At 53.7% G+C, this 10,631-nt stretch overlaps 3 protein-coding genes across 3 annotated transcripts in view; 2 read left to right on the plus strand and 1 right to left on the minus strand.

Moving 5' to 3' along the window:
* The window catches only part of NEUTE1DRAFT_44368 (uncharacterized protein), a gene marked incomplete at both ends in the record, with an annotated part of 5,113 nt that extends 4,578 nt beyond the window's left edge, over positions 1-535 (plus strand). The window contains one exon of the mRNA XM_009853290.1: positions 92-535. Coding sequence (XP_009851592.1) covers positions 92-535 — 444 coding nt within the window. The remainder of the gene's footprint in view (positions 1-91) is intronic.
* Positions 536-1,272: 737 nt separating this feature from the next.
* On the plus strand, positions 1,273-4,100 carry NEUTE1DRAFT_65036 (uncharacterized protein; the record flags this gene model as incomplete). Its single annotated transcript, XM_009853756.1, has 5 exons — positions 1,273-1,351; positions 1,484-2,530; positions 2,684-3,201; positions 3,266-3,760; positions 3,840-4,100. The coding sequence occupies 5 exons, from the start codon at positions 1,273-1,275 to the stop codon at positions 3,912-3,914; spliced, it is 2,214 nt and encodes a 737-aa protein (XP_009852058.1).
* A 760-nt stretch (positions 4,101-4,860) lies between these two features.
* On the minus strand, positions 4,861-8,706 carry NEUTE1DRAFT_83720 (uncharacterized protein; the record flags this gene model as incomplete). Its single annotated transcript, XM_009853757.1, has 3 exons — positions 4,861-5,424; positions 5,502-8,175; positions 8,263-8,706. 3 exons carry the CDS (start codon positions 8,704-8,706, stop codon positions 4,958-4,960), a joined length of 3,585 nt encoding a protein of 1,194 aa, XP_009852059.1.
* Positions 8,707-10,631: the final 1,925 nt, after the last annotated feature.

Raw genomic sequence — 10,631 nt, forward strand, 5'->3', positions numbered from 1 at the left:
TTTTTTTTTTTCCCCCCCCCCCCCCCCCCCCCCCTCTCCCAAGAGGCTATGAGAGAGGTACTGTTGCTAACTATCTTCACTCGACAAATAGACACCTGTATACACGCTCCTGGAAACGCCCGGTTCTTCTGGCCTCCAGTCGAAGTCATTCCTAACAGAGGATCCAGCACTGGTGATCCTCTATGCTCAGTTAAGACAGAAAACACTACAGACGCTTCGCGGGGCTTCCAAAGTCACACCTAAGGTTGAGTGGGAATTTGTGCTGCACAATGCTCGACTGTATAGCCGCATGGGATGTGACCTACTCGGTCTTGATCTCGGTATGTCTAATATCAACGGCTCCGATCGTGATTTGTGTCCTGAAGAACAAGTGCTAACGTCAAAAAGTCCGAAATTGGGAATTCCTCAAACCAGCACCCGTCGCATCGACCAAACTTGGTGGCGAGATCAACCCCCTTACAATGCTCAAACGCAGAAGTTCTTTGGTGGTGGCGGATATGCCAGTCCCTCCGCATGTCTCGTCACCGATGGTTGAAAAAGCGATATCGTTACAGGTGCCGGCGGAAATGAAGTCGGGACACGGAACACCGTCGATGCCTCATAAGCCCAAGCCGCCGCCGACGGTGTTTGAGGAGCCTGATGCGAACTCGCTGTTGGATAGCTTTGGGTTTTAAAGTGAATACCGTAATGAACGGGGCCCATGTGTATATTCAGGTTGTTGGAGCATACGTTCGTTGTACCTGGGAATGGTAGCTATTTCAGGGCCGGTGTCATGAAAACAAGTATATGAATTCAACACCAACAGGTAACCCTAACCCTGTGGGGATATAATATCCCATTATCAATGCTACCCGAAAGATAAAAAGAGTCAACATCCAACTAGGCCAATGTAAGCATTATGAAGTGCGGGGTTGTATATCTTGTAACCTGCTGTGGTTTATGACTGACGCGATATGATAAGTAATTGGTGAACCGCAAATTGTATGGACATAATTCAATGGCTTGCTTGGATGTACCGGATCCATTGATTTGTCAGGCAGTGTTTCACGGTCACCTGTCAGTGCATTGATTATTCGAGCCTGCCTGAATTGACTTGACTTTATTCCCTTTCTTCCTCACAAACAACAACACGCGACTGCGGCAACTCGGCCGCTCGCTTATTTGTTCACAAACACAATCAACGGCCATCTTTTTGCACTCACTTTCTCCACCTGATAGCCTCTACCATCGATATTTACTGGGCTCTTAACGGGCCAAACCACTACTTCGGCAATGGCGCAACGGTCGCGCACGGCGGGGACGACGGCGGACCCTCGCGACCCGCTACTGCCGCCTCCGTCCCCCGCTCCAGGTCCGGCTTCAGGTCCGGCCGCACCACCATCCACCTCCTCCGAGCCCACAGACACCAATACCGATCTCCCCCTCACGCCATCCTCCTCCTCTCCCTCCTCCTCTTCTTCTTCTTCTCCTTCTTCTTCGTCAGACTCCTCCCTCCACCCACACTCCCCACCCCGCCCCCTCATCGAGGGCAAATCCTTCACTGCCCGGGGCGTCCTCGTCGGCCTGGGCGTCGGCCTCATCATCTGTTTCTCCAACATGTACTTTGGCTTACAGACGGGATGGGTCAGCATCATGAGCATGCCGGCCTCTTTGATGGGGTTTGGTGTTTTTCGGCTTTTGACGCAACGTCTCAAGTTCCCGTTTAGTCCGGTGGAGAACGTGCTGGTGCAGACGGTGGCCGGGTCGATGGCCATTATGCCGCTGGGGTGCGGGTTTGTCGGGGTGATACCGGCGATGCAGTTCTTGCTGAGGGACGACGAAGGCGGGGGGCCAGGACTGGATTTGGGATTGGGGAAACTGGTGGTTTGGGGGTTGGGATTGTGCTACTTTGGCGTGGTGTTTGGGGTCCCCCTCAGGAGGCAGGTGATTATTCGCGAGCAACTCAAGTTCCCTAGTGGGTTTAGTACGGCCGTGTTGATATCGGTGTTGCATGGCAAGACGAGGCAGAAGGCGAGCGAGAGCGAGAGGCATGAGGATCCGGCGACTTTTGCGAGTCTGGCGGCACAGGAGGAGTCGGGCAGTGCTGTTGTCTCGGGGTTGGGTGACAACAACGGCAACCACAGCAACGTGGAGGGAGAAGAGGGGGGAGAAGCTCCGGCGGAACCTCACTCGGCTTCTTGGAAACGGAATCTCAACCTTTTGCTGGTCTGCTTCCTTGTCTCGGGCATCTTTACTTTGTCGACGTACTTCATCCCGGCGCTCAGGTCGATTCCCATATTCGGCAGTTATCTCGCCACGACGTGGTTGTGGACGCTGAATCCCAGCTTGGCATATGTCGGGCAGGGCATCATCATGGGTCCCGCCACGACGCTGCACATGCTTTTGGGGGCGGTGCTCGGATGGGGCGTACTCTCGCCGCTGGCGAAGAATCGGGGCTGGGCGCCGGGCGATGTGGATGACTGGGAGAAGGGGAGTAAAGGGTGGATCGTGTGGGTGAGCTTGGCCATCATGCTGGCTGATTCCGTCGTCAGTTTGGGATGGCTGGCTGGGCGGTCGGTGGTGAGAGTTCAGGGTGTGAGGAAAGCGGTTGGATGGGCATCGATTCAGGGACGGAGCATTGTTCAAAAAGCGAAGGAAACTTTGGGCTGGGCCGATAAGACGAGGAGACCGGTGGCGAGATCAGGTTATAGGGCCATCAACACCAATGAGGCGGCGAGGGGAGGATTGACGAGACCAAGACTGGGGAGACGACTCTCCGATATCAGCGAGGCTTCGAACTCCGAAGATGATGAGGATGCGTACACCCACCTCAACAGCGGGTTGAGACAACGACACTCTTCAGGGTTGAACCGCATTCAGGAGGATCTCGGAGAGGAAAAGGAGGATGAATTTGACGACGCTCCGCCTGACCAGCAAGTCGGCGACAAGACCGTCGCCGTTGGGCTGGTGCTTTCAATCATCTTCTGCATCGGCTGCATCCACTTAGTGTTTGGCAACCTCGTCCCTCTCTACGCTACTGTCACGGCCGTGTTCATGGCTCTGGTGTTGAGCATCATGGGCGTCCGCGCGTTGGGCGAGACTGATTTAAACCCGGTGTCTGGCATCAGCAAGTTGGCACAGCTATTCTTTGCGTTCATCATCCCCCAGTCCAACAAGAACAGCGTGTTGATCAACCTAGTTGCTGGAGCTGTGTCTGAAGCTGTGCGTATACATCTTTCTCCCTGCTTTTTTTTTCCCTTTCTGATGACTAATAAATACCTGACAGGGCGCCCTCCAAGCCGGCGACCTAATGCAAGACCTCAAAACGGGCCACCTCCTCGGCGCCGCCCCCAAGGCCCAGTTCTACGGACAAGTGATCGGCGCCACCGTTGGTGCCATCGTCAGCGCCTTCATCTACAAGCTCTACACGGTCGTTTACACCATCCCGGGTCCCCTCTTCCAGGTTCCTACGGGATATGTGTGGATCTTCACCGCTCGTTTAGTCACTGGCGAAGGGTTACCACCCATGGCTAAGGAATGGGCTATCGGCTCTGCTGCGCTGTTTGCTGTCACCACTGCTGCGAGAATTATTATTGTTGACAAGGTTGGTGCTGATAAAGGAAAGAGGTGGCAGGCATTGATCCCGGGCGGGATTGCAGTGGCAGTGGGTATGTATAATGTGCCCAGTTTTACGATTGCTAGGACGATTGGGGGGTTGCTTGGGTGGTGGTGGAAGGGGGTGATGGGGTGGCAGGATACGCCTTTGATTGTTTTGGCTTCGGTAAGTTTTCCTTGCTCTCTCGCTTTGGTGTCAGCATGAGGTGGGTTGCTAACACCTTTTGCTTATCTTTTCTTTCCAGGGCTTCATTCTCGGTGAAGGTTTCCTGAGTATCGTGAACTTGATCATGCAGAGTGCTGGTGTTCCTCATCTTTAAGTTGTTGGGAGGGAGACAAGGTTGATTTTGGTCATTAGCATTAGGTTCGCGGAAATGGGGAGCAAAGAGTATTATGGTATGATGGTCTTTATAGCTTGCACGGGGCGTCGGTACGTTCGGTTTCCTCGTTGTAGTTGGCAAAGCGTATTAGCATGACAGTTTGCTGTCCTTTTTGCGTTTGATCCGTACCTGACTGGCCGTTAAGGAAGCACTGCCTATACCCCTTGTGATGGTATCTAGTTGTATCGAAGTTTTTTTTTTGTATATGACAATCACTTCTATGCAACGTTTCATATTTCTCTCTGGTCTCCTTACACCAATGTACAATCTCTCCTTTGCTTCCTTCCTCCCTTACCCCCCCTCTCCCTCCCTCCCTCTCCCTCTCAGAAAAGCCAAAAACCACCACCCGTGCATGCCTTCTCTATAGCCACCAAGACAGGGCCACAGCACGTTTATGCTCTTTCTCCATTTCGCTCTCTCTCCCTCCCTCTCTCTCCTTCTTGTGGATGTTATGTGCGATCGTGGGTGGTACTAAGTAAGACAAAGAAGAACAAAAAGAACAAAAAAAAAAAAAAAAAAAAAAAAAAAAAACATGTCCATGGATTGCAAATGTGTAGTGTGTGATGTGATGTGTGTGTGTGTGTGTGTGTGTGTGTGTGTGTGTGTGTGTGTGTGTGTGTGTGTGTGTGTGTGTGTGTGTTTTTCTCGAGGCAAAAATAGAGAAAAAGAAAAGAGCAAAACAATAAACAATTCAATATAAAGCCCTTATGCCACCGTCCTTATGTTCCCACCTTCCCCTAACCCCAACCAGCTCCCACTCGCTTTTGCTACTTTATTCCACAGCCAAGCAAGATGGCAGAACCAAAACCAAGAAAGACATAATTATTACCAGCATCTTTCTGTCCCTTCCCCGCGCTAGACCACCACAAACCACAACGCAAAATTACAACTTATACAGTTACTACAAGTTTCTTGACACAGTTCAGGCCATACAGAAAGTGCCGTATATGCTGCCTCTAGTGCGGTCTGCCTGGTCTGATGATCTATGGAACCCTGAAATCCGGAGTGGGCGGTCCAAGCATGCTGGCCACTTGCTTCCTGATTAGCCCTCTTACCCGGCCCTGTTCAGGTCTGGGAACCCCTTGTATTGCCCTTGGTTCCTTCATCAAAGTGGGATCCAGCCTGGCCGGCACACGCGTGACAATGGATCTGTAGTTGTCTCCGTCGTTGAACTTGGTCGACGAGGGCACCGGTACCGAGGCGGTCCGCCAGATATGGTCCGTCGTGTCGTTCAGGTACCCCGGATTTTTATTTTGTCTCGCTGCACTCGCGCTGCTCGGCCCAAAAGCGGAGACGCCGTGGGAGGCGCGGATGGTGGAGAGACGGGACAACCCTTGGGAAAAGACGGGACGACCGCGGGCCTTCTTGGCCAGGATGACTTCATCAAATAGTCGAATGGCGGGGTCGGCCGGGGGTATTCTCTCGCGTTCGTGAACAAATTCGTTGAACGCTACAAATTGCTTAGTTTGTGTGACTTGCGCAAGATTAAAGAAAAAAAAAAGGCGGGGGAAATGAGCCAGAACATACCTTGAGTATCCCTCAGCATGGTCGCATAATCCTGTTGATCGTAGGGCAGACTCCTGATGAACCCATCCATATCAAAGGCATAATGCTGACCATTAGCCTTCTGTTCCTTGGTAGGTCGTCCAAGGTGCTTTCTATAAGTGTAAAGCAAGCTTGCCATACAACGGACAAATGCGGCCCTAACGCGATCCGGATGGAAAGCTGCCGGGCAAACCAACGAGGCAAACCCAAGACAATGGTTATGGGCAAGACAGTTGCAGCCACTGCACTTGTAGAGGCCGTTGCCCTCCGACCGATCATCGCAAATAGTGCAGATGGAGTCTTGTTCGCTGGGGGTCCAGTTGAAGCAGTGACCCTCAACCCAGACTGTGTTTTCCGTGTTCTTGACAGGCTGGACCATCATGTTGGGCATGATGGTAGACGCGGCAATAGTTGACTGCGCGTAAGTTGAGGGGGCATATGCGCCAAAAGAGGATTGCGAATCAATCGAGATGGACGATATCGAGAGGTTCTGAGCGTGCCCGATCAAGAAAGGCAGACTGGGCCTGTGAAGTGGTGGGTGAGGTGGTCCATTCTTATCCATCCCAAAAGACGAACTACGTCTGGACTTTTCATCGAAGTGTCCCGAGCGCTTTTCTCTCAAGGTTGTCGCAACAGCGAAACCAGAGTCACTGCGCGACACGGGTGTGGTGGGCGCGGGGGGAAAGTGCATCGAGACAGGCGATATAGACGAGGGCGGGCTCCCTTTTCCTGACTTTGAGGTTGTGGGACGGCCATGCCCGGAGTCTGGTCTCGCCTGCGAGAACGCGTTGAACAGGGGAGTGCGCATACTGTTTGGCGGATCTGGTTCGGCAAACGTGGATGAGTTCTGTGTCACCCATTTACCCAGAGTGCTCGCCTTTGCTGACGGGTTGAAAAGCGCCTCATTTTCTGCGGAGAACGCATCATAGGGGAAAGCCTCGATCGCATAAGGCGGCGGGCCGGTTGCCACACCGTACCTCAGCTTGTGAGGAGCTGCGATTTGTAGCAGAGACATGAGCTTCCGCCTGTGTTGGCGCGGGAGCGGGACGGCCTGTGCCGTGGCATCGATGATGTCTTTGTCAAGATCCACAAGCACATAGTCGTCGTCGGGTAGTTGGATATTCTCGTACCGCCGCTCAATGCCGACAATGTAGGGGCACGGGGCCTCGAGGGCTGAGATCAGCCGGGCGGGTAACACAGGAATAAAGATGCTGGCCCATTTCAAGGGGTACAGCAGATTCGCCAAGGCGTGACAGGCAAGGTGCAACATGCCTGTGTGGGAGGATAGGAAGATGATTCGAGATTCGGACATGGCATACTCGAACAAGAGCACAATGTTCTCCAGCGACAAGCATCTGAACAGGGCATAGATGTCGATGTTGCGCGATCCTGGCAATTCATTGGCAGCCTCCTTGCGGGCATAAAGCCGCAATTCGCGTACGCCCAGCTCAACTTGGGTGAGCGAGCTGAGGGGGCTAAATGCCTCGGTGCACAGGTTAACAACATATCGTTCCAGAGGCTGCCACCGCCCGATCTTGGGAGAGCTTGGAGGAACCCTCAAGATGGCACCGTCCGTCATGGGTACGGTGACAGCTCGGAGCCATTCTTTCCAAAATGTCATTTTGGATGGATCCCTGCCAAGGATTCCGTAAGCCCTCGGCACCCAAAGGCCGGTTTCGCCAGCCGTGAGGCCGTCAATCTTGGACGCCGCTCCGTGCCTGAGCGGCCTCAGCATCTCCGTCATCAAGCTGATTTTCTCCTCGACCGAGCTGATCTGCTCATCCAGCGACTCCCTAGCAGCAGATCCCGAAGGAATCGACGGCAGCTCTGACAGCAACTGCGACAAATGAGCACGCTCCGCTGCCAAACGAATGCCCAAACTTGCGGCCAACTCGCGCTCCTCATTGCTCATATGCCTCTGCCGCCATTGTTCGCATCTCTTTTCGACCTTGTCCGCCGTCTCGGCGTCCAGCGCGGTCCAAACGATTATACAGATTCCATAAATCTTGGAGTTGTCATCCGAGGTCATGGTAAAGCCGTGCCATGTCGAGCGGGGGCGATCGTCCGACGAAACGATCTGGATGTCGTTGGGGAAGGCAAACATGGGCACGTAGTCCGGGAATCGGCCTCTCCTGGACAATTCGTCCACGGTGGCATCGCGCGAAGGGTACCTGTCCAGTAAGACCGGCTCGAACCGCCTCTTGAGCGGGTGCATGTCGGGATCTGCGTTCAGGGGTTCCGGGGGTGGAATGACCGAGTTGTAGTTGCTCAGGCGCTTTGTTGTCCGGATGGAGGCTGGGGGCAAGGGTGGGTGAGTATAGGCCCGATACGGGTTGGGGATCACACGGGGGGTTGATTCGGTGGGCTTAGTACCTGCTCTGGGAGTCATGGGCTGCTTCCTTGCACTGCTCATGTCCCTAAAACTAATTTTGCGGCGGATGCTTCCACGGATGCTCTTAAGGGGACTCTTTCGGCCGCTCTGGTCGTCGTCCACTCTCAGTTTCTCGGTTCTAGGGTTCACCATGGGTGGCCTCGACTGGAGCTTAGCGCCAGCGCTGAAGGTGAGATCGTCAAGGAAGTTTTCCCTCTCAGCGGCGAACTTGAGGAGGGCCTTGTCGAAATCGAGGTCAGAGAGAAAGCCGTCTTGGATCGGGATCTGGCCGAGGGCATCGAACATGGGTATCTGGTTAGGATTCGGAGACGCGGCGGGCGAAGTTTTGTTGTTTCCATTGGTGCCATTGACACCATTAGCACCAGCACCGTTAGTGTTGTTGGCATTTGTGGCATTTCCGCTGGAGGTGTTGTTGGAGTTACCGTTGCCGGTACCGTTTCCCAAGTTGGGGAGGGGGAGGGGTCGGATAGTCGCGCTGCTTCTGTTACTTCTGGTGTTACCTTCGATGTCATTATCACTTGACAGCGACGGGTTATAAGAGAGCTTGGAGAGTGCCGACAAGCGATTCCCCGAGTTCTGGCGCGAATGGCGGGGATGGCCGCCGGCGCGTGGAGAGGAAATGCCCGACGCGTCACCTAGCTCATCCTCTCCTTCGGTTTCTCCCTCTCCATCTTCGATAATGGTGTCTTCTAGCGAGGCGCCGAGGCTCTCTTCCTGTCTGTCGTCATCATAGGTGATGTTCTCTATGCCGGCGATCCAGAAGTAGTCGGCGAGGGGCGTAGACGAGTTATCCATGACATATCAATCTCACCGGCGAACCGAGCTGTGATATCCCCCTCTTTAGTGTCTGGTGTGTTCCTCTCCGTCCTCCAGAAATTGGTGAATGTTTTGCCGAGACGCGGTCGTGAAGTGCCCCTCCAGGGTCGATTCGTCGGGTAGTGGGTAGCCGTGGGTGGTTTTTTTTTTTTGTCACGGTCTGTGTGTATCGCGCTTGGTGTTCGCCCGTGGGCTTTCGTCTCTCAGATGGGATCAGACGGGTGCTTGGATGGAAAACGGGTGGTGCGCGCTGGAAGGTAACTCAGATAGGAAAACTGGATCGGTAAATGCAGAACAATCGTGGGCAACAAGAGAGTAAATGACAGTATGGCTGGCTCAACAGAGGCCCCGCTCGGTCTTTTGGGAGTCTCGTGGAATGAGGTCGAGGAAGAGGGAGGAGCAGTGACTGCAGTCAGTGCCGATACCAAGGTGACGGCGGCAGATGTAGTCGGTTGTTGTGTGCAGGTCGGGGTGCAGGCGAGTTGCAGCTGGAGTGCAGTAGCGGGTGGGTTGATGCTGCTCTGGGACTGTATACCGTGGTAGCGGACAGATAACGAACACGTCCAGGCCTTCTGCAAGTGTTCAAGGTCCAGTCCCGTCGTGTCAGAGAGCGGATGGTGATGGTGTCTCAGAGAGTCAAGCAGGAGGATGAACTGCTTGGAATAACGGACGGGAGGACGGAAGTGGTGCCGTGTATTGTGGTAGGTTCGTAGCCCAGCGGATGGGATTTGGATGCGAAGAGGGACTGTGGAAGGGCAACACGGGGCGGGCAAGCAGCGTGCTTGTGGTCGGAGACGGATTCAATTGACGGGGTAGGTAGAGTAGACCTGAGTACGGGACGGGGTCGGGGAACGGGTCTCCTCCAAGGGAAGTCCAGGGGTGCGCTAACAGTGTGGACCGGGGCCGCTGACTCGGGCAGTTTCTGGGTGGTCGGTCGATTTTGGGACCTCTTTGGGGTTTAGTTGCGATGTATTGCAGCGCCAGGGGGGCTGTCACCCATGTCTTTTTGTCCGCTACTCTACAGATATTCAGGACCTGCACTAGGTACTGCCAAAAGCGAAGCGATTGCGATGGCCCTCGACCTGACTTTTCTCGGACGGGCGGGCGGGCTGCCAGACGCGAGAGGAAACTGAAAAGGGCGCTATGGGTTTGCAAAATGGAAGGTGGAGGAAACTAGGGAAACAAATGCGCCGATCCGTTCAGCCCGATCATATCACTCTTGTTCAAAGGGCCAAGACGGCAATAATGAGCGAGAGAGAGAGAGAGAGAGAGAGACTGGTAGTCAGGGATGAAAGGGAAAACTAAGGTAGCTACTAGGTAAGTAGCTTCCTTGTAGGAAAGGAATGGGCACACACACACACACACACACGGCTTTCGGATGGTTACAGGTATGCGCAATTGGCGACATACCTTATGAGGACGATGGACGATGGATGGATGGATGGATGGATGCTGGACAGGTAAGGTAGGTAGTCTAGTGTAGAAACAGAGCAGAAAGAATTGGGTTGTGGGCTCCAGATCGAAGGGCATCCAATGTGGAGGACGAGTGACCAAAAAAAGTTCATGATAAGGAGGGAGGGAGCGGCGTCCAGGTTCCCCCATCAACAAGGAATACATGCCCGCACAATCATATGTAATCTCTATCTATGTACACTACTCTACGGCTGGGTATGTGTACATCTATGTTTACTATATCTACACTACACTATTTACCCTGCCTCTCTGTACCTTTGAGTACCTCTACACTAAAGATAATGACGGGAGGGACCCTCATGTCCAGTCCCGCAACCCACCAAAAAAAAAGAAAAAAGAAAAAAAAGAAAACAAGAAGAACCCTCGCTCAACCGGACTCCAACGTGAAGCCTTCGGTGTCGGTGTTAACCTGTGGCTTTGTTTTCTGCTTT

This window comes from Neurospora tetrasperma, assembly GCF_000213175.1.
Source record: "Neurospora tetrasperma FGSC 2508 unplaced genomic scaffold NEUTE1scaffold_4, whole genome shotgun sequence".
NCBI lineage: Eukaryota > Fungi > Ascomycota > Sordariomycetes > Sordariales > Sordariaceae > Neurospora > Neurospora tetrasperma.